Below are 27772 nucleotides of genomic sequence, written 5' to 3' on the forward strand. Positions count from 1 at the left end.
ACCCCCTACTCCCCAGTCCTCTTCCTCAGTCCAGGATGAAGTTCCCTAGTAGATTTACACAGAGGTCTTGTGGAAATGGCTTTTCATTTTATTGTTTCACCAAGAAGGGCTGCCATCATGATCTCTGTGGTCAGGTTTTGAAGGGCTGCCATCATGATATCTGGTAAGAATTCTATGCAATTTGGAGTTCCAATTTAATGAAAAGAAAAAAATTACAAATAGAAAATTAGAACAAGGGTGGTGACAGGGGCTCTTTTAAATGGACACCATTAGCTTTGTTAGCTTCAGGTGCTGTGGCCTGTTGCCACGAGGACCCATCCTCTTGCTCTGAAGTTGGAGGGACTAGTGGGCTCAGTGGGAATGTTAACTGAGTGTATCTCATGGGCTGGGCATTGTCCTATTTGTACTGTGTGTTCCTTATTTGAGACAGTGAGCTCACCTAACCTCGATAACCTCTTTAAAATATTAGACTTTTAATTTTGAGATGTAATGTAGATTCCCATGTGGTAGTAAGAGATTATATGGAGAGGGCCTATGGGCCCTTTGCCCAGTTTTCTTAATGGTTCCATCTTGCAGTGTTGGGGTACAATTCATTACTGACTCACTAACAATTTGAGGTTTGTGTTATTGCCCTTATTTCTATTCACGATTAAACTGGGGCTTCGAGAAGCACACAGGCCTGTCCAGGTCACCCACATTGTTAATGCAGAGTCGGGTGAACGTGGGCTTGGGATTTCCAGGCAGTACCATTATGATGGTTTGTGGCAGGGAGCAGCATTCACTTTGCTTGTTTATTCATTCATTCAACAAACATTTATTGAGTAAACTCTGTGGGTCAGATGCTTTCATAGAGTTATCTGATTCTTCAGCAGTACTGAGAATCAGGTAATGTTTATATTTTTTAATCTGAGAAAATTAGCTCTGAGAAGTTATAACCCCCCCAAAGGAAGTATAACTCATAAAGGAGGGATAGAACATGTGTACAGTCACCTCCTTTTATGCAGGTGGTACCCTGTGCATTTTACATTTTCAAACATCCGTAATCCAGATATATTCTTGTAAGGCAAGGCTTTTTTTTTTAATTGAAGTATAGTCAAGTTTACAATGTTGTGTCAATTGCAAGGTGTTTTTTGACTTTTGAATTAAAAAATACTTTTTCAGCTGGGTAATTAGGTGTATTTACTTGTTTCATTTTTAAAATGAGGTACTGGGGTTTGAACCCAGGACCTCGTACATGCTAAGTATATGCTCTACCAATGAACAGTACCCTCTACCCCAAGGCAAGTTTTCTTATCCATTATTTTGAAGCTTAGGAGTTCAAATAAATTGAATAGGAATCCAGATCTTTTGATCCTACTGTGGTCCTTTTCTTTATATTCTGCTGAAGGGGGTTGGGGAAGCATTTCCTTTGTTCATTTCTTTATTCAGCATTTTTGAGCAGTGACTTTGCATCAGGGCCTTGCTAGGTGCTTGGAAATAGAAAATAAGAAATGACCTTTCTCTGTAGAGGCAGGAAGCCTAGACCAAAAGCTGGGTAATGTGATCGAGCTACAGTAGCCATATGCAGACTCTGAGGACAAACTGTACCCTTGGATTTGCTTTGGCTTCCCTTGTCTTCTGGCTGGTACACACCAGGTCACCGCAACCCAGATGGGCCCGTAGCACACAGCAGAGAATGTACCTCGATCTCCTCTCCCCTCTCGGCAGGGCCTGCAACATGAGCATCCCTGACTACGTGCAGTGTGCTGAGGACCACCAGACTCGTCCTGTTGTGGTCCAATCCATAGAGATCATCTCAGAGGAGAATTTCTTTTGCATCTATCAGCTACTCACCTCGGTTAGCCATATCAGCCCTTGTGGCTCCCAGTGGACACTCTGTATCCACTACAGGCACCGCTATGTGCCCGAGAATCGGTGGAGCGTCTTCCAGAAACACCCCAAGGTCGTGGGCCTTGTCACCATTACCGAATGTCTCTCTGCCAAGGCCTTCGAGAAGCTCCACATGCAGAGGAGCTGTATGGCACATCGCTTAATGACTCTCAGCTTTTTGTCTTTGTGCAGCATGGGGAGGTAGCCGAGCAGACGCGCACCGACGTTGCCTTCAATCTAAGAGTACTGCAGGGTGGTGGAGAAGAGGATCGAGGACTTCACTGAGTCACTCTTCATCTTGCTCAAGTCCAAGTGGCTGGATGGTGGCCCCAAGAATTCTGGGGACAAGAGCCCCCTCCCCTGCATCCCGTTTGAGAAGGAGGACTTCATGGGACTGGACACAGACAGCAGGTAAGTTTACCTGGAAGCCAGTCCACCTTGGCTGTGTGCTGGATTGCTTCCCTACATCCAGAAAGGGATCAGCAAGGAAGAAGTCAATCTTGTAGCCAAGGGGGGAGGGAGGTGCAGCCCGCCGGTTTCCAGACATTTCAAAGTGAATCCGCCTTTATTTCAGAGAGATCCTTTTAGGGTTAGTGTGGACACTTACTCCCGCTTTACAGCCAGGAACATGGTGGGACCCCTGGAGTTGCTGTCCAATAAAGTAGCCAAAGCCACTGATGCTAGGAGCACTGGGGAGGAGGCTGGACTGAGCTGAGATGTGCTGTAGGTCAAATGCACATCAGACGCTGAGGCTTGTCTAGTAAAAGTACATAAACTATCTCTTTACTTCCTATATTGATTACATGTCAAAATAATAGTATTTTACATACAGTAGATTAAGTAAGATCTGTTCTTAAAGTCACATTCTAGTATTTGTTTTTTGTTTGTTGGTTTGTTTCTTTGTTTCAAATTTTAAACGTGGCAACTGGGAAACTTTCTTTACATGGCTCTCATTTCATTTCTGTTGGACAGCCTGTCCTGGTACATGCTCATCCCTTTGCTTATAGATGAGATGCTGAGCCCCGAGAGGCAGAACGAGGCGCTGGTTGAGCTGCGGCTGGAGCCGCTGTCACCTGCCTCCCAGGCCCAGCAACTTTTCAGCTCAGGCCGTCTCTTCCTGCCCGACAGCCACCATGCCAAGTTAGGACATCAGAAACACCGCCAGGGACTTCCTAATGAACTCCTTATGCAGGGAAAGGCGTATCACGGTGTATGGGACAGAGCAGGGAAATGTTCATTCCCACTTTGTCCCTGTGATTAAGTCAATGGCCCCACTTTGCCTCGGAAGTACAGATGAGCTCTTCTGGGCTGCCTACCCCCCACCTTCTGCTCTGTTTCCCCATATATCTATCGTGTTGTCCCTCGGGCTAAAGAGGGTGAGATGCCTTTGCCGAGACGTGGTCCCCCTTTGCTGGGGTGAGTGAGGGAAGCTGTGTCCCCCCGGCCTACGGCCTCGGTCCTTGAGTCTGGAGAGGGCTCATGGTGGTCCCACAGGTGGCGGTCAGAAGACCTGGCATGTGCTACCGGGCCCGCTTTGGAGGTGGTGCTCTGTGATTCTTGAACTTACCTAAGATCAGATCCTACTTTCTGGTTGTTGGTAAGTTAGAGGAGAAGATGCTAGAGAATTAATAAAAAGAATGTCTAGACCAGCCCTGTGAGTGAGAAGCACAGGGGACACTAGTCCCACCTGCGAGAGCCCACCTAGCAGGCTCTGGATGAATTTTCTGTTCCTCCCCGGAAATACCTCTATGGCTTAAGGAAGAGGAGAGGCATGTCGTGGCCATGATCTGTACTTGTCCTCACAGGGCCCTGTGATCTACATGCTCGCACTCCCCATCTGCTTCTTGGAGATGAGTTGACATGTTTAGGAGCCTGGGCACTGCTGAGGGCATAGCTCCCAGCACCGTGCTACACAGAGTCTGGCTCTGTTCACCTCACCTGTCAACTCCTGCTGAGGCCCCAGACATTAGTCAAGGTAGGTGCATCAGCGAAACCTAAGCAGGGACCACCTTCTCCCCCTGGACAGAGTGGTGAGTGAGCAGTGGAAGCCTGGAGCCCTGCCCCAGCCCCCACGCCAGTGCCACTTCTTTTGTCATAGGAGGCACTGGTGACATTTTTGCTCAACAAATGCTTGTCTCTGAGTCTGCAGACTCACCAGAGAATGCCAGCTTGTTTTTGCCTTTTGAAGTCTGCCCTTGGGACTTGGCGGAGTAGCCGGATGTGTACTTAGCCCACAGTGGTTCAGCGCATTGAACCTGCCTCCTTGTGGTTCTGTCTATTGTGGTACCATAAGGGCTCAGCCAGCATCTGAACGTCATTGAGATAACGCGGCCAGTGAGCTAGGGTCAAGCACATTCTCCTCCAGTCACTTTTACTCCATTGTTTCTTTTACTATTCCACAGTCATTAATTTTTTAAACAATGCTTTGGTGCAGGAGCAGAGCCTCATTCTCTCCTGCTACTCTTGGTGGAAGTGAGTAAAACGGTCCAGACTGAAATGCGACAACAATTTGTAGCTCAAAAGCTGCCTAGACGCTTGTAGGTCGAATTTTGGTTAGGGGAGCTGAACACGTTGTGGTCCCCCGGCAGCGCCGCTCCCCTCAGGCCCCTGCTTTCCCTTGAGCAGGAGGTGAGGTTGGGCCTCACCATCCCCGTGTCCCTGGCCTCACACACTCACATAAATTCTTGTACATGCAGTCAAAATCATTTTTATTCTTGTGTGATTCTAATTTTCTCTTGTTCCTCTTTTCCTTTTTCTTTACTCCTTTTTCACTTGTACTGCACAGTGAGCATGTTGTTGCTTCTGAAAATGTGGGCTGTGCACACCCTGCATTGGAAATAGCCAGATTGCCCTCCGTACAGTCTCCATCACTTTAAAAAGCAACAACTTAACAGCTGTTTTGATCCATCTATTATCTTAGTCATTTTTTATTTTCTAATTTTTTGGAATATTTGCTTTGTTAGCTCATCACCCACTGGTGTTTGATACCTGTTGAAATCCTTGCTTTTGAGGAACATGTTTGGTCCTCCTTTTATTTGGTGACAAATGCGCCCTTATTAAATTTGTTTGATTGTTTTGAAGAAGTAAGATGCGAATTGATTTTGTCGGCTGCTCAGGGATTCTTTTCATGGAGTATTTAAACTTGTAAGGTCAAACTCTGCAGCATTTTGCTCGATTCCTGCTTTTACACAAACGTGCTCGGCACGCGGTTCCTGGCTGTCGCTGTGTGACGTGCGTGACAGCGCTTCCTGGCCGGTGGTCACTGGTGAGGAAGTGGCTGCCACGGAGGTGACAGCTGCAGGGGACGCTGTTGGAGGAAGCGGTCACCGTTTGGTTCTTTAATTTTTTTTTTTTGCATTCAACTTCCCCGTGCCATTTACTTTACTTTGCCTTCATAAAGGGGCAGAATTGGGTCTAAAATCCATGACACTATTTGTTCCCTTTACGAGGCTGGTTTTTCTGGGTATCAGGACAACATGAACTTCTCCTAAGTAGCTGGCTCACCTGGATCTGTTGGACACAGGGACAGCTAAAAGGGCCGTAGCTTCCTCTCTGCTCCAGCCAGTGGGCATTCAGAGCTGGGTCTGTGGTTTGCCTCAGCAGCCGTGCAGACCTCCCTGCCCCGGCCTTTACTTTTAACCCATGTTGGCAGTAAAGAGTTGAATCCGTTTCTGTTGCAGCTGACATCCACCACTGACAGCCGTGTCGTTAGTTTGTGGTAGTCAGTCTCCAACACCCCAGACAACCTTGAAGGAAGATGATTTGGCCGACCTAGGACCCTGGATTCTCACCCTCACCATGGTTCATCTCACCCGGTGGAAGGGTTTGGCCACCACCATCATGCTGACCATGAGGCCTTGTTTCTCCTTTCATGCTCTGGTCCAAATGTGGACACTTCATTTTTCACTGAATTTGTCTCGCTTGAGACAGGCCAGAATATCTGAATGAGTCCATCACATTCTGGGTGGGGAACAGAACAGAAGTAAGTGTCGCAAGTAGATGGAGTCTAGGCTGTCCGGGTTGGCAAATGCAGGCTGGGATCTGTGATGGCTGGGCTGTACACTGGACACAGGCCTTTCCCGTGGCTCCTGAGAGCCCATGAGTTGAAGTGATAACAGCCTTGCGTGGGTTCCCCCATCCTCACCTGCTCATTGGCAAGTGTGTCTGCTAATTAGGAGCTCACCCAGACCTCGGGCCCTTCAAAGCTCAGACCATGGGAGAACCTTGAGTCCCTTCTCCTGGACATCCTGTGTGAGAATCCACTGCCTTCTGAGGTGAACAGCGGCAGGAGATGCCTCCCCCTCCAGGGAGCACCCTACGGAGGACTGTTAGTGCACCATGCTGAGAGCTTGTGTGTTTCCGGCCATGGTCCCTACAGAACTACAGTTGAGATGGGCTTATTGATGGAAATAACAGGACTGATTCCAGGGCAGGGCCTGGGGGAGGGAACAGTGGAAATTGAATGTGACCTCAGACACCTCGGTGGGTGCTGGGGCTGTTACTAAAATGGGGAGTCTGGGAGATACCTGCCAGGAATGGAATTCTAGAGTAAATGGTGGACATGAGGCATTTTTAAGATGCCATTTGTCATCCAAATTAGGACTTCAAAGAGGCACTCGGGTCGATGAGCCTGGGGCTCAGGTGAAGGAGCCGGACTAGAGATACACGTTGGGAGTCGTCATCCTTAGCTGGTGTTCACAGCCTTGCATGTGAATTAGATCATCTCGAGAGCTGCAGACTGAGGCTGAGGGGGGGCAGGGCTGTGTCTTGGTTGGAGGAAAGCCCAGACCATACAGCTTTGGTGTGTCAGTCAGTGGCGTTTGACATTTTCAAAGAAATGCCAGTTATCCTTAAGGGGCCAGGGGCTGGGCAGGGCCAGCCAGGAAGAAATCTGAAGGGAGAGTCTTGGCCACGTGTGCGTCTTGGGAAGGTGCAGAGTCTGCAGGGTACGGGAGGGTAGACTCCTCATATGCTAGAGTTGCAGTGAGGAATGGGGAGAAGTTAGTCACAATCACCTGTGAGGGAGGGAGGGAGGTCTAGGGAGCCCCACCTTACCGGACTCGCTTTCCCATGAACAGAAGGCAGTCAGACAGAGGATCTGAGGTGAGAAGGGATGGGCACTGGGAGGGGAGCCATCCTGGAGAATGGTGCTTGCAAAATTCTGGAATAGTCTCCCTGAAAAATAGAGATAAAAATACCCAGACTCTTAAGAATATTGTTAGTGACTTGGGAGGAGGCAGTTGTTTTTCTGGCCTCCTAAGGGTAAGGCATGTATCCAGGGATACACAGAAGATACGGGCAGTCTGTTCCGGGGGCTTGATCGTTACCGGGGGAACAGTGCAAGTTTAAAGGGGGAAAAGGGCAGCCGAGGGAAACTAGCCAGGCCCCGTGTCAGGTACCAGTCGGCCGCCCTACTTGCGTGTTGCATTCACATCCATGCCTCCCAGGTGGGCGCTGACAGCCCCCTTTTGGGGATTGGGAAGCCTTCTCAGAGGGGTTAAAGAATTGGTCCATTTAGTGACTAGTAAATGATGTAGCAGGATTCAAGCAGGGCCTTGTCAGAATTCAAGGGCATGTTCTCTCTACTGTTTCCAGTACTTCCCTGTTATACCTGGAATGGTGAAGTGGGTCAGTTTTGGAGCCTTTCAGAAAAAGTATGATTTAAGCGCCTCTGGACTGGTTCACAAAACTCAGCATTCTTTGATGGTTCTGAAGCACGCAGTGATTTTCGCCCCAGAGAGGTAACGTCTAACTCCTTTGATGATGACGTGGTTGCAAATGGTGTACAGGTGCAAAACCAGACTTTGCAGCTTCTGAAGGGAAACTCTCCAGTTCTCCCTTGGTCGGCTTTCTTCCTCGGGATGTATCTGTGCTGCAGCATAGGCCTGAGCTTTCCATATGGAGTGAGAGTTTAATATCCGATGTTAGCATAAAACGGTCAGATGAAGAAAATCGACGTTGACAATTTATTTTTGGGTTTCATTAGTCAAAATATACTATCAGTTAATGGCCCATATAGCAAATGAAATTGAGTACAGGACATTGCATTTCTTACTTTCTATTTAGAGTTCTCTTACAGAATAATGTTGCCTGCTTTGGAACATCAGCTCCACCACTCACGGCACCTATCAGTGTGTTGGTGTGATTGCATTTACAGAGTGAATGTAATCTGGGCTTCCTCAGCCCCAAACACTTCAGTGCAGAATCACGGGCTGTAGACGTCTGTTAGTCATGCAAATACTTCTAAAATTATATGATTCCAGAAAAGAAAGAAGAGAGAGAGAGAGAGATTGCCTTTATCAAATTTCCTTTCAGTTCTAACTGAAAACTGTTGTTGAGCAGCTCTGGTTTCCTTTGGATAAGAATATATACATTTCTTTGCATGTAACCTGGGTTTTGGGCTAGAACACCAAGTTCTTGCTGTCCACAAGCCACAAAAATAGTAGCCAAATTGCACACGTGTGAAATAGTTTATACTTTTTTCTGAGAAAGTATCCTTGAACTTGGGACTTGGGCTGTGATTTCTGCTTTTTGCTTCCCCCACCTGTCTTGTAATCTCTCACTCCTTCCCACGTGGTTCCCAAGTGTTCGTGGTCTCAAAGGAGTGGGCAAACACCCAGTTGGTCACCATGTACTGCTGCTATAGATAGAGCCCAGTCAAGACCTAAAGGACATTATCAGAGAGGACTTCCTGGAAGAAATGGGCTGTACATTCAGTTGTGAGGACAGAGTAAGAGTCAGCCAAGAGAAGGAGTCAAGAATGTGGCTCAGGTCGCAGGTGCAGCCCGGGCAGAGGCCTGGAGGCTTTTGGCGTGGGCACCCGTGGAGAGTGCCCTGTGCGGTCCAGGGTGGAGGGAGCCCCTGCTCGGGAGGACACTGGAGAGAGTCCGGGGTGTAGGGCTTTGGAAGAAGTTGAGTTTTACTAGAACTGACACAGTAGGCAGTGAAGGGTGTCAACAGAAGTGACCCTCAGGAAAGGTACTTCTGGTTTTGCTTCTGATATACTACAGACAAAAGGGTCGGGACGGGCGAGAGCAGGTATGTCTGTCCCTTTGAGATCCAACCCGTCATTCATTTATTCATAACACGTGCACTTCAGTGAGTCTAGGGGACAGAGAGTGTAGCCACATAAATAAGCAAAATGTATTTGCTTCTTGAGAGCTTAGCATTGTCAGAAGTTGACTTAGCCTAGAAAGCTCTAGGAAGAGAGGAACAAATTGTGGAGGTTGGAGGGAGGGAAGGCTTCCTTGGGAAACAGTCAAAATGAACCTGGAGGCAAGTGGGAAGTAGGAGCAGGTCAGGGGGATCCTGAGGTCACTGGGGACCTATGTACTGAGATGATGCTGGGCGAGCAGGGTCTGGGGTGGGGCTAGAACTCTACCAGGGAGCCTCTGAACTGTTTGAAGTGGGGTTGATGTAATCAAATTTGTGCTTTGGGAAGGCTGTCGTGGCTTTGTGTGTGTGTGTAGTGGGAAAGAGGTGGAGGGTGCCACCAACTGGGGGATCATTTGAAGACCATTCACAGGCTGGGATATGGGCTTCGGGGCTACTTGGGGACAGCAGGGGCAGTGTGGATGCCGGCTTTCCTTATGGGGGACTTGTTAGCGGGGCTGCCCTAGAGGCACCTTGTTGCTGGAAGAAAACTGATGGAGGCTGCCAGGTGGACATTCCTCTTCTCTCCTTCCCTGCCTAGTGTGATGATCTTAGCTCAGCCAACATTTGGAACAAAAGAGCTAATCTCCAGGGTTGCCCAGGCCTTTGTAGAGCTCCTTCGAGTGAGATCTGATAGGATTTAGGTTTGTGTTCAGATCTGGATATTCACTTAGTTAGAAACGTCCTGTCATTTCGATTTCCATAGGGGTTTTTATTCCTGATAAAGATTGCTTTCTTGGTGAGAGGAAAATTATTACAGCTGTTGTCTTTTTCAAAAAAAATCATATGTTTTAAGAGCTTTAATATTCAAAAGAATAGGAATATATAAAATATTTAAGGAAGTCTTTGGTGTAGTTTCTTTGCTTTCTGAGCTAATGTGGAGTTAGAGCCTTTGCATTACTTAATAGCACATCCTTGTCAGTATTTAAAGAGCTGTTAGTGAGCACCCCAGGCCCCACCTCTCAAAGAATCGTTAAAGTTTGCTCTGAAATAGTGAGGTCATAAAGGTCTTGTTTTCAGAAATCAAAAGGTTTTAAATACGCACCATAGCTCCATTTATAAAATAATAATAAGTTCAAAATTAAGAAAATGGAGGATAATTGATTTTTTTAAAGCCTAAACATAAACTTTCTTGTGCTAATGTTGCAACTGGAAATTTTGAAAAGAAAAATCCTACTGCAATATCATCTACGTGGTATATATATATATATAAGTTTCACGTTTGAAAAGTAACTGCGCAGTGGTTTTCAAAGTCAGGAGCATTCCAGCTCAGATACTGGCAGTGATGGTTGCTGGTTTTCAATGGAAGAGCGTAAATTTGCCTTCTTAGCTTTTTTTTTTTTGTACTGAGAAGGTTGAGTAGTGCTTTGCCAGGATGATTTTCGGGCAATTTGAGGGCAGATGTCGTGTTCCAGCAGTGAGATATTTCCATGCATTTTATTTTCTGGACATCACCAGGGCACATGTGGGGTTTGTGCCTGCAGGCTGGAATGCTGCAGGACTCCCTAATCCATCACCATTATGTCCTGGTGCTGCTCCGGTCAGTGAATGATTTTCTGTGACTTGGAGGTAATGTGGTCTGATGGTGATGATCAGACGTGCAGTTAAATGCTATTAATTGAAATAAGAGTAACCTAGAAACATTGCTCTAACAATACAGGATGAGGGAGGAGGATTGGCTGAGCTGCTTGCAGTGGGGTGTCTTCTCAGGTGACTCCCTCACCGTGATTCCTGCCAATATCCGCCCCAGCCCTGCACGGTAGTCCTGCCGAAGCAAGCAAGCACTTTGCTCAGAAACGCACTGAATTTCCTTGTGCCTCTGTTTGTTGGCTTTTTTTTGAAAGCACATTTTGCCCTTTGCTTAAATGCCATCCATGCTAGTCATCCCTTACACTCATTCTTCTGGACCTCGTCCATACATAGCTGCTGAATGGATGAACAGAATGTAGTATCTCCATGTAGTGGAACATTATTCACACGTAAGAGTGAATAAAAAAGAAAAAAAAAAGAGGAAAATGAAAAATGCCACCTGTTTTGGGAAGTCCACCCTGACTGTTCAACCCACACTTTTCCCTTTGAAACCCAATCACTTATGCTCCATTCTACTCTTTTTGATAGTACTTACCACCTTCTAATAATCTTTAACGTTTCCAAAAAAAAAAAATAAATAAAGAGATGCTGATGCCACTTCAAAATATACAAGCCTTGCTAACAGCATGTTAATTGAAAGGAAGCAGACACAAACGGCCACATATTGTTGATTTCAGTGATCTGAAAAGCCCAGAAAAGGCACATGCAGAGGCAGAGAGCAGGTGATGGTTGGAAGGGGCTGGGTGGAGGGGGATTACGGGGTGAATGCTAGTGATAGGGGGATTCTTTTGGGCTGATGAAGTGTTCTGGAAATAGAAGGTGTTGAGGGCTGCACAACCGTGATTGTGCAGAAGACTGCTGAGCGCTGTGTCTGGGAGTGCCTGTTGTTGGGGCATCTTTATTTTGTTCACATCCTGCAATGTGAAGGGCCATCTTCTGCTGTGGTCATTCTACTCCTGTGAGTGGTGAGGGTCAGAGACTTTGTAGAGTCCTGTTTCTTTTCTCCCTCTGGCTGAGTGTAGGCAAATAAATTTAAGCCTGAGAAATTGCTCCATCTGCAGAAATGTCTTTCAGTTTTGCCTGGTGTAAAAATCTTGAGAGCTTTTAACCGTTGAGGCTAGTCTGTGGGGGTAAATAGCCTATGAAGCCTGGGTGAGCCCGGGAAGAGCCGCGCTTCCCTCCCAGACACGGGTGGGGATTTCACCCCCTTTCAGGCAGTGAAGGGCCCAGACCCGTGGGCAGACTTGACAATCGTGAATATTTACGTGTATCCGCTGCTTCATCTTGGATATTAATTTCAAGCTGAGTCAGTTTGTGGCGGCAGCCTCATCCTACAACAGGAATTTATAGTATCTGCTCTTTGAGGTGAAGACCTGACAGACTTGATTATTTAACAGTCTGCTTTGAATTGATATCTCAGATTCCTTTGTCAAAAGCAAAAGAGCAGAAATACAGACGTCCTTTAATTCCAATGTGGCCTGGAACGGGTTTAGTGTCTGTGCCTCAGTGGCCTTATCTGCGGGTGGGGAAGATGATAACAGTGCTTCCCTCAGAGGAGCTGGTGAGGGGAGTGTGAGAAGCACAAATGGAGGACTTACACGAGATGCTCATAAATGACCGAATTTAGTGCTCTCCGCCTGGTGAGGCCTTAGGGGCAGAGATGTCAGAACAGAGCAGTCCTAGCCGGAGCTCGATACGTGATGGTAGCTGTTATGATCAGTATCACCACTGTGGGTTATCAGGTAGTTTTAAGACTTGGTAATATGATTTCATGAATAATGTTAAAAGACTAGACATCTCAGATCCAGTTTACATAGTCCTCAAGATTTCTTCTGAGAATTGGATGGTTTCTTCCCCATCTTAAATCTGAGATGAGTCTCTAAAAATTTCCGTATTCCTCCATCCTTTTGCTTTAATTCTCTATTTCTTAAAAAACAAAGTTTTTAGATGGAGTTACTGGGGACTGAACTGAGGGCCTCATGCATGCTAAGTACATACTCTCCCAAATGAGGTATAATCTCTTCCCTGATTTTTTTTTAAATTTACATCTTAATTTTCAGAGGTTAGAGGCCTCTAATTATTTTTCTGGAGACTTGTCCATGAACCTGTAAATCTACAATTAATGGACAAAATTTGGTTTATTAAAAAAAATCTATAGAATATTCTGCAGTCCATCCAAAAGGAAATGCTCATGGACTTAGAATGTTTCTCCTTTAAGGTGATTTCTCCTGTTTGGTCGTGCTTAATTTGTTAACAGCCATCCTCATCATCATAATGACCAAACTCGCTGTGAGTGGACGCCTAACTGAGGCTAAAATGCTTTGCTCATGTTTTACTTCATAGCAAGTGTTTGATTGTAGGTATCAGTGTCTCCTTTTTTGTAGCTGAGGGATTGAGAGATGGGTCAGCTTGCCCCAAATCACACGCAGCTGGCGGTGGCTAGCTCGATGCTGGAATCCAGGCTGCACAGGATGAATTCTCAATTGCTCCTCTAATCAGTTTCCCGTTGAGTGTTTTCCCGAACTCCTGTGAGCCCATAAATGACCGATTTTAGCTATCTCAGCCTGATGAGGTCTTCAAAGGAGAGACACCAGTGAGAATGAGAGGCAGAGTGGCATAAATTAAAATTGTACATTTTCACAAATGTTTTATTCTCAGGTAATGACTTTAAAGGTAATATTTTTTTAATTTAGTGCTTTTTGAGAACTAAAAACAAAACATTTAAAATAATTATTGTGCAAGAGAGAAGTGGTCTTTGAAAGTCCAACTGTTGCTAATGATGTTACTTGTTTTTTCTAGTGGTGCTTATTTACTGAAAAATTTCCAAACACTGAATTTGTTTTATGTAGTCTTAGTATGAAAGAAAAGTTTGTCAGTGAGTATTGTAAGTAAAATCCTTACTCTTTTCTTTCCTGATGATGAATATCTTAGTTGTTTACATGGCTTAAGTATATTTCGTCATTTGTGAAATTTTAGTAATATGGTTTACCTTGTCTGACTGTGAGAGCTGGACGCCTTGTATACAAAGCACCGTAGAGGTGCTTAATAAAAATGTGCTGTCACAGTGACTGATAGTTTAGAAGTATCAACTCTGAATACTAAAAAGGGTAGCTTATTTCTGATGCATATTCAATATGTATATATATGATATACATTATTATGGCTTAAAGTAACTAGGATTGTTTTTTTTTAAGTGCAGTATGAAGCTTTAATGAAATCTGTGTCATTCTAGTGAGACAGGGACTACTTAAATTGCCTTAAGCAGACGACCTTGAAGATTATTTACACAGAATGTGTATTGTTACAGCTCAGATTTCATGTTGCCGTGTAACCATCCATCAGACATTTAATTTCTCGGGATTCTGACCAGAACCATTAAGTTTAGAAAAATCCACATTGATTATTATCAGGGAATAAGCTCCTCTCTTTTGTGACTAAAGAAAATTTTGATTTTTTTCTGCACTCTTTTCAGGTTTTAAAATTTCAAAATTTTGATTTGACATGTCACTTTTTTAATAGAGAGAATAAAGCTCATGCTGTTTTAATATGTAAATAAATGTTTTTGTATTTCAATACCCTTCTATGATTTCCTGGCTCTTTGAGAAGTATTTTGCAAGATACTTAGATTACCTACTTTTGGAAAAATACAGACGTGACTTTTATGAATATAGGCGTAGTACAGTTCTGTTGGTTTTTACTACAGTGCAAGACATGAGACCTAGGAGAGCTATGCTGCTGATTGCCAGGAGGACAGATCTCAGGTCTCAGTCTCCCCTGGTGTAAAATGAAGTGGCTGGACTGGATTCTTTCCTCTTCTAAGATGAGCTTCCATGAGCCTATGTCTTTTGTTTATATTTAGGAGTATTAGCAATATCAGATTAAATACTGAATACCCCTCCATCCCCCCGAAGCAAAGTGCAGTATATGCTACATAAGCTTCTAGTTATCTGATTTCGTTTCTCATCTTACAGTCAATTTTTGTGTTGCATGTTTCCCGGCAACCTGGAAGATCTTTTTAGCCATAGGTGGCGCTGTTGCAACTTTTTACAGTCTTAATTTTTCTGTTTGTAAAATAAGGCTTAAACAATGTGATTTTATTTTGATTCCTTTGCTTAATGCTTCAGAATAGCACAACGTCCATTATGTCTTTCTACCTGGAAAAATTTTTCTGCTTATATCATAGTTTTATTCTGTTATCTCGCTGTGAACATTTCAGACTTGCTGTGCAAACAATGGCAAAATTGGGCTTTTCTTCTAGTGTTAGAAACCAGTGAGCCGGGATATTTTAAAACAGCTAGAAGCTGCCTCTGGAGCACCATAAAGCTGAAAAGTGTGTTGATTTCCCTGAGTATTGACCCCGCCGCTGTGTGTTAATTGCTGGGAGTTGATTTGGTACATATATGATGGGGTGTAGTTTCTTGACTTGGGTTTGCCTGCACGTGCTGACACTGAACCACGTGATCCTGAGTCAGCTGGTTCTGAGTTTTCCCCTCGTCTGTGAGAAGGGGACACTCATATCTGCTTTGTAGAATTGTGAGAATTAGTAATTATGTAACATGTTTACCACAGTGGGTATGTCAAGAGAGCTCATAAACTTTAGCTGCTGTTTTGTGTGCAGCCATCATTTTATAGTCTTTGGTAATTACAAAGAAACAAGAAAATAAGAAAAGCTGATTTTATGATGAAAGATATTTGAGGAGGTTCCATAATTCCTACACCCATAATTTAGCATCAGCAGAGTCAGAACTGTTACACAGTCGCCCTGGACCAACGTTAAGCCACAGAAATTTTTGTTACTTCATATATGTTGGGGCCTAAGGGGAACCAATACTTATACACATGTTGTCTCCAGCAGCCAAATGAGAGATGACACAAGAGTAGGCAGGTGATAAATGTCTTCTTTGTTACTGATGAAGCCACGTTCTCCATGAACTTCAGGGCTGTGGATAAATGAGTGTCATGATACTGTGTCCCAGAAGTAGAGACTCACCCTGTCCCAGGTATCTCTGGGCCACAGCAAGCCTTCCCTTGAGAGAATGTGCCCCATCATGCACAGGGCTGTTCTGCAATGCAGCTGAGCATCCAGGGTGCTTCCCTAGGGTAGTCAACACTGGAGGGAAAGGAAGGGTTTCACATGCCCTGCTTGTCTCCCTGGAATCACAACTCAATCTGTTAATGTGAGGAGGGCTAGCTGTGGGCCAGGCGTCAGGGCTGTGAAGGGAGTAGCACTCTGCATGGCCCAGAGGAGTGGGGAGGAGGTATCCCTTCCATCAGTTTAAACAGGTGGTGGGATGGAACAGAAGGGTGCATCCCATGAGTTTATAAAAGGAGAAATAAGAATATCCTTTGGGTATTAGTCTAGCCAGGAAACACAGAAGATGATTAGGAAGGAGACTTGTAAACCACTGTAATATTAATTTGACATTTGTTGAGCACCCAAAATGTGCTACATTCTTTTCTGAGCGTTTTACAGAAATGAATCCTTCAATCTTCTCAACAAGCGAGTAAGGAAGGTTTGATTGTTATCCCAGTTTTACAGTGTGGAAATTGAGGCACACAGAGGGTAAGTTGACCAAGGTCACAGAACTAGTAAGTGGCAGAGCAAGTATTTTAACCCTGGCTGTATGGTATTGTGGCTCCCAGAATGGGCTTTGGGTGTTTAGATGTATCTGCATCCCTCGATTTCTGTACGTCTGTGCATCAATTAGCCCAGAAAGGACAGGGAAAGGAGAGTTACACAGGTGCTCACAGTCGTGTCTCGGCAACTGTCCACGAAGAGTGCACCGTGATTAGAATTAATTGTTTTCCAGGCAGCAGATCTGTTGGTATAACAGAAATTTAGTCCATTGAATTCATCTAGAAATCCTTCCTGCTCTGCTTCTGTCCACACTTGCCATGTGACTGCCTGCCCGTGTTTGGGCCGTGGAGGAGAACATATACTCATGGTTGAACTCTGATATTGCAGTCTGGTTCATAGTTTCACATCTTCTGTTACATTAATAAGTTAAATTTCTGGTTTTCTTGCATCAGTGTCTCATGAGTTTGGTTAATGTGAAACCAGTCCATGGGAGCCCAGGGGTTATGATGGTATAAATTTTTAGCACGTTGTGGCACTTCTAGCCATGCAGACATGACTGGGGGATGTACGCCTTTCTCACTGATTTCTCCCAACAGCAGGGTCCTCTCACGGATGTGAGGCTGGGAGCTCTCTGAGTAGCTCAGTCAGAGGCCAAGTCCACCAATCCGAAAATGATGAAGTACCTGGAAGTGGGTTTAATAAAGTAAAGGGCTTCCAGGTAGTCCGATGGGCTGTTCAAGAAATTTGGTGAAAAGCTGTCCACTGTCTGTGGTTTAGCTGCTTCTTTGCTGTTGAAAAGTCTGGAGTAGATGAAGGGATTTTAAAAAGCAGAAAGGAGTGATTTCAGGTGGTACGTCCACACCGGTGAGAAGTGATGGATGACCGCCTGTGTGAGGCACAGACAGAGTCTTACAAACTTCATAAACCAGCTTCAAATGCTCTGCCATCTGAGTGCGCTTCATATGGGGTCCAGTTCATCACTGGTCACGCTGTGAGGGCAAGTAACTGACGATGGCAGAAAGGACACGGAGGCATCAAAAAGGTCTCACTCATGTTCCCTGTTTAAAGAATGTGGCACAGTGTATTATATTTGAGCTGGTTTTTCACTGAACAGTTTTTAGTGTTTTCTGGGACTCCCCAGTGCCCCAAGGTTCCATGCAGCTGGGTGTCCCCTCATTGCAGCTCCGTCAGCGCTTGCCCTGGGCTGATGTGGTGTCACGGGAAGCAGGACGGTCAGCGTCCCCGGCTCCTCTGAGCTCCGTCTCCTCATCTGCAGAGCCTGGTTTCTCATCCGTGTCTACTTAGTAGGGTTGCTGAGAATCACACGTGATGGTTATCAGGTGTGATTTCTGGTTGTCTCTGCGATTGGCAAATAGCCAATAATTGACAGAAAGTCTTGTTTTTTTTTATTGTAATTGTGTCTCCTAGATTGCAGTGGTTTTTAGTCTGCATTTTTTTATAACTTTACTCATTTTTAAATATGCCCTTATTTTATTTATTTTTTTTTGAGGTACTGGGGACTGAAGCCAGGACATTGTGCATGCTATGCAGGTGCTCTACAACTGAGTAATACCCACCCTCCTTTTCTGCACTTAAAAATAAATATTGCAATACACAAAATAGCTCTTAAACTCCATGATGGGACCTGGTCTCTGTATAGGCAAATGAACACGTATACTATTTCTATAAGAATAAATGCTGTTGAGACATACGTTTCTGAATCTGTTAATGTGCTTAAAAACGATCATAGCTAGTGATAAACACGAGACTTAGATCCAGGACTTTTTAGGGTATGTTTTGCCATCATGGGAAATTACATTCTACCGAGAAGGCTAATTGGGTCTCTTTGATATTTGGATGGTTTAGCAGGTGATCAAGGCTTTCCAAAGCTGACAGTTTTGTATTTTAAACTAACTACAAAGTTATCTTCTAGAAGATGGAAATCCTAAGTTTGTGAATTTCCCAGTAATCCAGGGGGTATGTGTCTGTGTCTGTGTCTGTGTGAACGTTTGTGTGTGTGATTTCAGGAATGTAGAAATAAGTTCCATATAGACTTCTGATATCTTTCTCTTCCAGTTCAAGGTTTAAGCATATACTTACACAAATAAATTGATTTTCTTTTGTCATTTGGCATATTGGCGGGAATAAGAGGTTCTCATACTTGTTTCAGAAGGGTTGGGAAGCATGAGCTTAGAAAACGGGAGGAGAAAGAGGCAGGGAGACACTTCACACTTTGTGCAGTATATGAGAAACAGTAGCTTTTCTTTTCTCTTTTCTTCTAAAGCAAACTGGCTCTGAATTGTAACACACTATTACTCAGAATTGCTTTTCTAATCAGATACAAGTGCCTCAGATTTTTCAAGGCAACATGAATGATGAAATGTGTTTTAGCATTTATCTTTAAAAGTAGTTTTATTTCTCAAGTAAAAGACTATAGCCTGTTTCTTCCAGCATCTCAAAAAATTCTCATTGATCTATGTACATGTTCTATGTGCTTATTTTCTTTTTTTTTTTAAGTGCTTGTTTAATTGTGGTGTGAATGAATGTTTAAAATTTCTGGATTTTGATCTTTAGAAAATGCTGATTTATCATAACTGTTAAAAACCTGATTGTTCTTTGGTCCTTGTTTGGTGGGGCACCCTATTGATTACTCTTGTCTGTTAAAGAGAGAAATTCTTCCTCTAGCCTGCAGATCATTAAGTGTATGGTTTGCAGTATGCCTTTAAATTTCATTGAATGCATTGAACATGATTGTCCAGTGAATTTTGAGTTGACTCATAGTAATGACTTTGCTTTGATTCTGTGGCTTTTGCTCCTCTCCACAAGAGCTTGAATTCTCTGTTGCATTTTGTATACGTGTTCTTCACAGTGGAAGAAATTTTGCATTTTTTACAGAGGTGGTTTTTCCTAACACCTCTGAATGCCTTCTGTAATTGATACAACAAAAATCTGTTATTTCAATGCTTAATTATTTCATACACTAGTTTTTGGCTTAATCAGAAACAATGACAGAGTGATAATAAAAAATAGGAAAACTTTCCTTTCTTTGAAGAATAGAAATCAGGTGGTCAGGCTCACCCATGCTTTGGGCCTGACACACTTAATCTCATGTCATTGTGTATCATGATTCGGAGATGGAGTTGCTTCAGGTTTATTGATTTTTGTTTTAACATTTGTGTTGAATTCTTTCTCCAGGCTTATGTATCCTGTTGGGTTTGTTGAAACTGTAGAAGGGAAACAAAAGCTTTTTTTGGTTTCCGGAGTCCTGAGTTGCTGATGATAAAGAGTTGAGGTTGGGCTGAGGAACAGAGTGACACTCCCTCTGCTCCCAGCTGAAATTGATGAACAATGAAATCAATTAAGTGTATCGGTATTTGACCAATAGAAGTTAGCGAGCCCAAACTGGCTAGTTATGCCCAAAGAAAGTACTGAATTCACCTGCAGAATTAGGTGCTTTACCAAGAAGAAGCAACTTAGAGCAATCAGAAAAATCAGTCCTATGATGAGATATAAAGTAAATATAATATCTTTTATTTCTGAAACTTTTCTACGTTAAGTTGTGTAGAGCTAAAATTAAGTTTCAAGCACCAGGAGTTAACAGTGTGGGTGGTTCTGTATGATCATTATTCAGGAATGTGCCTAGACTCTGCTAGAGTGGCTGAAGCTGGCAGGAAAAGACCTAGAGCCAGGATTTGTCACCTTAGGGTGTCCTCCATAATGGTTCCATGTGGGAGCCCATGATTGGGTTAACAAATTGTAACAGACCCCAGCCGCCTGTCAAATTTAAGAAGAAAACGTATGCTTAGTAACTGCTTTGCAAGCAAGTGCCTGTGCATCCTCACTCCTGTCTCCTTGCCTTAAAAAGCAGAGATAATGCTTTGCTTGCGTAGATGATGTTTTAGATAGCACTCTGCTCATCGCAAAGCAATGACCCAGGCCCACAGCTATAAAGGCTGGGCTTGTGTGCAGTTAGATACTCTATTATCCCCCAAGCAAGGACCTAGCTGGTCTGGTGGTCTGCTTTGTAATTCACATGTCTAAAGAATGTATCTTATTCCCCTCACCCCATGACTTACCTAAAGATACACTAAGCCTTTGTACTCATGGTGGATTCTACAATCTCTGTCTCATCCTTCTTTCCCCAAGTTCCTGCTTACTATCACACAACTGTTAATGACGTTTTCCTTTGATTATACACAATAAATATGGGATCATTTGAGAGGCTCGTGGAGTTGGGTCCCTACGCCCTCTCTCTTTCGTGACTTTTTCCACAGAGTCTTGAGTATTCATTCCCTGTACGTAAGACTTCTGCCAGCCAGAACCCACAGTTCCAGGTGAGAAGGATGCAGGCTTTATCTCTCCTACCCGAGGGAGAGAGAGTAGAAAATTGAGATCTGCTTTTCCGTGGTCCCTTCCTGCCCCAGGTCTGCTCCAGTTCACCTGCAGCCTTCTGGCCTCTGCTCACACTGCCTCTGTCCCAGGACTGACAGCAGCCTTTTCTTCCCTGGTAAACATTTCCTGTGCCTTTTAGAAGTTGGTCTCTTCTCTGCAATACAACCTTGGCAGATGTGATGGTGGTAAACGTGCTGGTGGGCAGTCACTTGGGGACTGCCAGGAGCCATGCTGATTCTCCTGAGTCTCTCATTCGGGGTTACAGAACTGTCGAGCAGCAGAGGAAGCCCTTTAACGTGAGGCCAGCTCAGCATTGCATCACTTTCATTTTATTTTTGAATTTTCAGTGGAGAAATTATTTGTAGCAAACTGTTCCAGATTTTTGGCTGCCTGCTTTCCTCACCACCATTTCCTTGTTGGCTCTGGTGCTTGTTGTAAGAACCAGGTTTCTTCTCTGGTTATTTCTAGCAGCTGGGCTTGCCGAATCCTTGATCTGCATTTGAAGCAGAATGCTTCTTCGTGATGTCAAGCTGATTTTCCTATTTCTGAATATTTCGTGTACACTCAGCAACTCTTTCAAGTGAAATGCTCTTGTCCAATTCTGTTAACCCATATTTGCCGATCTCCTGCTTTCATGCTGAGGGCAGTTTCTTCTTCCTGTAATAAAAGTTAGCAATTTGCATTTACTATTTGAAGGTTCTGGCCCTAGGTGCTTTTGTCCTTAACAGTTTTAATACAATTCACCCATTAAAATGTGCAGCGGTTTTTACTCAAAGCCCAGAATTGTGCATCGCAGTCAATCTTAGAATATTTTCATCCCCCAACAGGAAGTCCTGTATGCACAAGCAGTCATTCCCATCTTCCTCATCCTCCCCCAGCCCCAGGCAGCCATTGTTCTCTCTCTATGGATTTGCCTGTGCTGGACATTTCATGTAAAACAAGTTATTTCATGTAAATGGAACTGTCTATTGTGACTGACTTCTTTCACACTGAGTAACTTTTTCAATGTTTTTCCAGGTTGTGGCCTGGGTCAGTACTCTATGCTTTGCTATTGCTGAATTATATTCTACTGTATATCTGGGCCCTACTGTTTACCCATTCATCAGGTGATAGTCGTTTGTGTTGTTTCTGCTTTTTGTTTGTGAAGAGTAATGGCGCCGTGAATACTCCTGTAGGAATTTTTATGTGGACATTTGTTTTCAGTTCTCTTACTTGTGTGACCAGAGAGCAGAAATGCTGGGTCATTCATAAACCAAATGTTCAACTCTCTGAGGACCTGCCAGGCTGTTTTCTAAAGTGGCCACGCTGTGTTACATCCTCACCAGCAAGGGCTGCGCGCTCCGCTTCCTCTGTGTCTTCATTAGTGCTTGTTACACCTTTTTTTTATTATAACCTATTGTAGTAAGTGTGAAGCGGTTTCTCCTAGTGGTTTTGACTTGATTTCTTTTACAGCTAATGATATTGAACATCGTTTGATTGTGCTTATTGGCCATTTGTATATTTTCTTTGAAAAATACATTTTCAGATACTTTATACACATTTTAATTGAGTTCTCTTTTTCTTGTTGAGTTGTAGGAGTTTTTTCTTTTATTTGAAGATACAAATACTTAATCAGATAAATAATTTGAAAAAATTTTCTCCTCTCTGTTGTTTTTTCACCTTCTGGATGGTGTCCTTTGAAGCAAATTTTTAACATTTGATGAACTCCAATTTATCACTGTTTTCTTTGTTCCTTGAGCTTTTGGGGTAATATTTAAAATCTGAGGTATTTTATTTAAACTTTTATATAAAAAATAACTTAATTCTTAAGACCGTTCTAGGAGATGGGTGCTGTGGTTGTCCCCAGTCTATGGATAGGAGACTGAAGTGCAGAAAATTTCACTGAAATATCAGTGTCACAGCTACCCAGTGCTGTGGGATTTCAGACCCTCATGTTTGTCCCCAGCATTTGTGATCTTCACCACCATGCTCCACTACTGCCTGGAATCGTTAATGAAAAAGTTTTCCTTTTTTGATTTCTTGATTGTTTGTTTTCTCATTGGGGAACTCACCTCTTCATTTTCCTTGCAGAGATCTGTGTAGGTTTATTTTAGATCTCATGTACTTATTTATTACACAGGCTCCAGTGATGATTGTGCCTAGTTGTTCTAATCAATTCATACTCAAGTCTTTCCTGCTCATGACACTAAAAAGAGAGTCATGATTTACATAATGCTCAAAGAAGAATGTACTTGAGTGATTTTATTTTTCTAACCAATCAAACAAATCAAATAAAAACCCGGTGTTGGAACAGATTATAAGCCCTGCAGAATAGGGTCACTGTCTTCCTTGTGTTTCATTTGATTTGTAACAGTGTCTGGATAGTGCCTTGCTGTCCAGCAGATTTGTGAGTATACGGTGCTCGTGAATCATTGTAAGGAAAGAATTTTGACAACAGACTGTGTTGTTCATTTCACAAGGGAAAAGATCATATAGAAATACTGCTCATATTTATTTTAAAATTAAGCTTGGTGTTTTGAGAAGGGTTCAAGAAACCATACAAAAATCTTTTTCACTAATTTTAAATCTATCTTAGACACATTATGCATACATAGCAGAGTAACTTATCAACTAGTTTTGACAAGAGGAGTGTATTATTGATTATCTATTTTAGTTGAAATATTCTACCTGGGATAAAGTAATCAGTGCCCATAAATGAACAAATATGTTTGTATTTCTATGCAACATGGGAGCAGATTTCATATGTTTCTATATAATATATATGACTGTGTGTTTTAATCTGTCTGTCAGTGTTTTTATAGTTTTTCAGCAATGTTGTAACTTTAGAATTCTTCTATGGAAATCACCCCCAATTCTAGTGCAGTTTGTACTGTGTATCCTGTCTTATGCATGGGAATCCACTGTCCCCTCTGTGAGGAATTTCCTCTCCTATTGAGTTAGTAGCAGAGTTAAAGGAACTGTGATTTCTAGGCCTTTGCTCTCCATGTGTTTGCAGTTGGCTGTCAATCAAGATTTTCTCTTTCTTGAGTTTTCATTGTTCAATTAGAATTTTGGAAATAACAATTAATATGTTGCAACACTCTCCCTAGAAACTTGATGTGTTTGTGCTTTTCAGTTTCCAATTTACAAAAAATGTAAATTCACTCCTGTTTTTAAATAGTCCTTTTTCACTAGATATTTGTTTACTTCTTTATAGTCAAAATATTTTCTTCCCAATGAATGAATCGGTTTGCATGTTTTAAAAGATACTTTACTTTTTAAATTTCTTATTCTAACAGGTATATTCGTTGTACAGAATTTAGAAAATAAGGATAAACACAATTATATCTTAAAAATGGCCTCTAATCTCACCTGGAGATACAGTTGTAAGGTTTGAAATTGAGAATTACAAGTCCTCTCAAACTCTTCTTCTATTTCAAGTACGGTTTGGTTACTGAGATCCTCGAATTCTCATATGAATTGTAGCAGCAGATAGTCAGTTTCTGCAGAGGAACCCACTGGGATTGTGATCGAGTCCAGTTGAATATATGGATCGCTCTGGGGAGCACTGCCATCCCAAGAATGCTGTCATTTGATTCAGGAATGTGCGTGGTGTGTCTGTCCAGGTATTTAGGTATTCTTTAATTTTTTTCAGCATTGCATAGAGTTTACATTGGATTATTTTACTATATATTTTGCCTTTATACTGAGGACAAGTGTGCAAGGTACCGGGATCAGAAGTGTATCGGAGCTCCGCAACTTGCTGCCACCATGGACGCTGTGCTCTTGCTTCGCCCACTGTACAATGTTGCACAAAATAGGACCTAAGTAACTCTCCCTTGAAAGAATGATTATATGATTGCTGGATGATGCTTGAGATTCCTTGTGATGATGTCTTTTTCCCAGAATTTCGCCTCTTCTTAACTATGCCCTTTCCCTTCCTTTCCTCCAGCCTGTGTTTCAGCCTGCCTGTGGCATTGATTTTCCTTGTCTGTGGACTCTTCCTTTCACTAGTTCATGATAATGTTACATGTGGGCTGTGGAAACTTGCTAGATGTCAAGAAAGAGCAAATCCATTGCATGCTAGATTTTTTAGAGTGTGTTATTGTATTATCGATTGAAATGAAATCAGGCTGACCCATTGAGCCATCCCCTGAGCTCTTTTTGCCTTCCTACAGGTGATACTGCTCTCGTTGCTGCATGTGCCCTTCCCCCAGACTTGGTTTTGGAGTTGAGTAAGTCACCATCACTGGAGCCCTCTCTTTAAATGATGACGAGAACATTTGCTCTATCTCCTTGTTTGGGGACTTCGATGAGATGAGGCAACAGATAAAGAATGGAGCCCCACCTCATTCTGATCCCCGCTCTTTCCGTTCCTTTCTCCATGGGAAGAGTACAATTCAAAAATATAAAGATTGTGAGCTAATGAGATAGACAAGACAACCGATCATTTATTAAATACCCTTTCATGCCAGAAACAAATGTATTATACACACAAAAAGCACATAAAATACGGTAGTACTGTGGTTACAAACGTGGGTCCGAGTTCGAGTCCTGGTCTGGAGTGACAAGTCCTGTGAGATGGAGAATTGATAGGTCGGCTTAGCCTCTCTTGGACTTGTTTTCTGTCCTGCAGAGATGGGGCTCGCTAGGCGTCCCTCCCCCGTAGAGGTGCTGAGGGGTGTAAAAGACACGTGTAGGCAGACCGAGCACAGCTGCTCTTTCCTCGTAAGTGCAGGATAGCATCGCTTTTGCGGTGATGGCTTTATGACCGCACCGTGTAGACTCTCAGTGCTCCAAAGGGATGCCTTGCAGATTGGAGATGGGATTCTCACTTCTGTAAATACCCAAGGATTGTGTTATTGGGCCTTGCTGATTTGACTCTATTCTTTAGAAAGTACATAATGTAGATATATTTTTCAAACATGCATGAATTTTTTCTTTTATTATTTATAGTTCTACCCTCTCATCTCTTGGTGTGACTTTTCATGGAATCCAGGAAACAGTCCTAAGCAACCTGCCTCTTCACACTTCTCCGTGGTGGTTTTCTTCCCTGACTAGAAGAGGGTTTTGCATAGGTAATTTTGATTGCTCCCCTTCTCTTGGAGACTCTCTGTTTTTCTGCCCATCTCTCACCTGTCCATCTGTCCATTTCTCTACCCACTCATTCTTCTGACTTGTTTCAATAAGCATTTCAGGCAGCTTACAGAAGAACAGATACCAAATAAACAGGTGAGAAAATGGGGCCAAGTTCATACAGTGAGGCTAGGAGTTGAGCCTGTGTGAGAGTTGCAAGCGTGAGACACACGCCTCTGCCTTGTGACTTATAAGATAGACAACATCAATGTGCCTGAAGCTCCCAGCAGACACAGGGAAACAGGGTTTGTGGGAGATGCTCATTGGCTGTGAAATAAATAAGTGGCTTAGGAGAAGCCCAGCCTTTCCAAGTACTAAGGCTTAGGAGAATATTTTAGTGTCTTCCAAAATCAGATTATTGCATCTTTTCTTTTTCAGAGTTTTATGTATAGTTGGTTTACATTCTATACCTGGAAATTTCTCCAAAACTGCTGCCCACGTGAGTCCCATGACTCGGGAATGGGGTGGTTCTGCTCATTGACGGGGGTTGGCCAGAAACGGAAAATGACAGCCTCAAAGGAGCCTGGGATTTATCAGTTATGTTTTGTCAGTGCTGTAGATTTCAGAAAATGCTTTCACCTTTTCTTTCCATCTGAGGCAGCAGCGCGCTCTCTTACCAGCATCAGGAGCTCAGGGCCACGGGATGGTGGGGGCTGACTGCACTGCCGTCAAGACAGCTGAGCTAGTCACTGCAGGTGTGGTTCTTTTACATACTGCAGTTCATGCTCTTTACTAGAATGTTTCAACAGGGACTTAATTAACTGAGTTAATTAACATTTTATAAATATGATGCTTTGTTGAAAAGACAGTCATAGGCAGAATATAAGTTGTGATCACTTTAAAAATGGTTTCATTACTGAAATTTCAGTAGGAAAGATCCAGTTTATCTTATTTCCGCCTCTCTTTAAAAGTAACAAAGAAACAAGACAGAAAAAGCAGAGGATGATTTCTGTTCTTCCTCTCGGGTTGCAGGCGCCCTCACCTCCAGTGGCATCCATCCAGACACCAGCACTGACACTGGCCGTGCTCAGAACTGCCTCAGCCCTGAAGACACATCTGACAAATGGAAGGGGGCCGCGCCCTGTTACAGCAGGTGCTCTCACTTTGTGGGTCCTTATGTAACTGCGCGGTGTTATTCAGGATCGCCCTTTCTACACTTTGTGACACTGCTGCGGTGTCTCCTAGTTATTTGTTTCTGTAAGTACTCGTGTAATTTTCCAATGTGTGGTACTAGACATCTAAAAATGCATTTTTCAGATGAAAAATAGTGTGTATTTAATATAAATGTCTGAGAAAAGGGTCAAAAGGATCTATCCTGGTGCCAGTACTCAGAGATAATAATTAACACATTAACATCTATTTTCTGTTCTTTTCATCAGTGTGTATTACCTCTGTCATAAAAACCAGCGAGCAATGTGTGCCTGTTTGCTGTGTGGAGACCTCCATTTTCCATTCGGCTTATTACACATTTTTCTACAATATTCTATCTCCCCTGGCATGATTTTTAATGACTAGTATAGCATTCTGTCTTGTGGAGTCCTCGTCCATTTTACTTTGGACTTAAATAAACTTTTAAATTCCAAGTATACTTAACTGAAATTCTGAAAAGAGATCTGTTGTGGTACCGAAAGTCCCCTACATCCCTTCCCCTTTTTTCCTGAGAGTAAAAACTGCTGACAATGTGGAGTATATATTTCATGACCTTTATGCCTATGTCATATAAATAAACACATACATACACGTATATGAGAAATCTATGTCTATGTGTGTGTATATATGCTTTATTGAAAAATAAGGCCATACTATATGTTTTCTGCAGCTCGGTTTATTCACTCAGGTATATATCACAGACGTCCTCTCCTTCCAGACTCACCCGGTCCTTTCAGATAGAGTAGAGGGTTTTCCTGATATGCAGGTTTGGTCTCTTGTGTAAGGAAACCTTTCGTGGGAGCGTACTGTGGACAAGGCCTTGGACCACGCCGAAACACCGGAACTTTAGTGCCCACAGCTCACCGTGATTTACCGCATCATTGTCTTGATGGTGGACACTTAAGTTTTCTCCATTTTCCACTGTCA

The 27772-nt window shown here is 43.2% G+C and overlaps 1 protein-coding gene across 1 annotated transcript in view; it reads left to right on the forward strand.

Annotated features, from left to right (window-relative positions):
- The first annotated feature begins 2123 nt into the window (after nucleotides 1-2123).
- LOC140690713 (trafficking protein particle complex subunit 9-like) overlaps nucleotides 2124-27772 on the forward strand; it is a 92768-nt gene continuing 67119 nt past the window's right edge. Inside the window, exons 1-3 of the mRNA XM_072952635.1 lie at nucleotides 2124-2280; nucleotides 25517-25638; nucleotides 26669-26789. Coding sequence (XP_072808736.1) covers nucleotides 2258-2280; nucleotides 25517-25638; nucleotides 26669-26789 — 266 coding nt within the window. The 5' untranslated portion in view covers nucleotides 2124-2257. The remainder of the gene's footprint in view (nucleotides 2281-25516; nucleotides 25639-26668; nucleotides 26790-27772) is intronic.

The sequence above is a fragment of the Vicugna pacos genome, chromosome 31, assembly GCF_048564905.1.
Source record: "Vicugna pacos chromosome 31, VicPac4, whole genome shotgun sequence".
In the NCBI taxonomy this organism is placed as follows: domain Eukaryota; kingdom Metazoa; phylum Chordata; class Mammalia; order Artiodactyla; family Camelidae; genus Vicugna; species Vicugna pacos.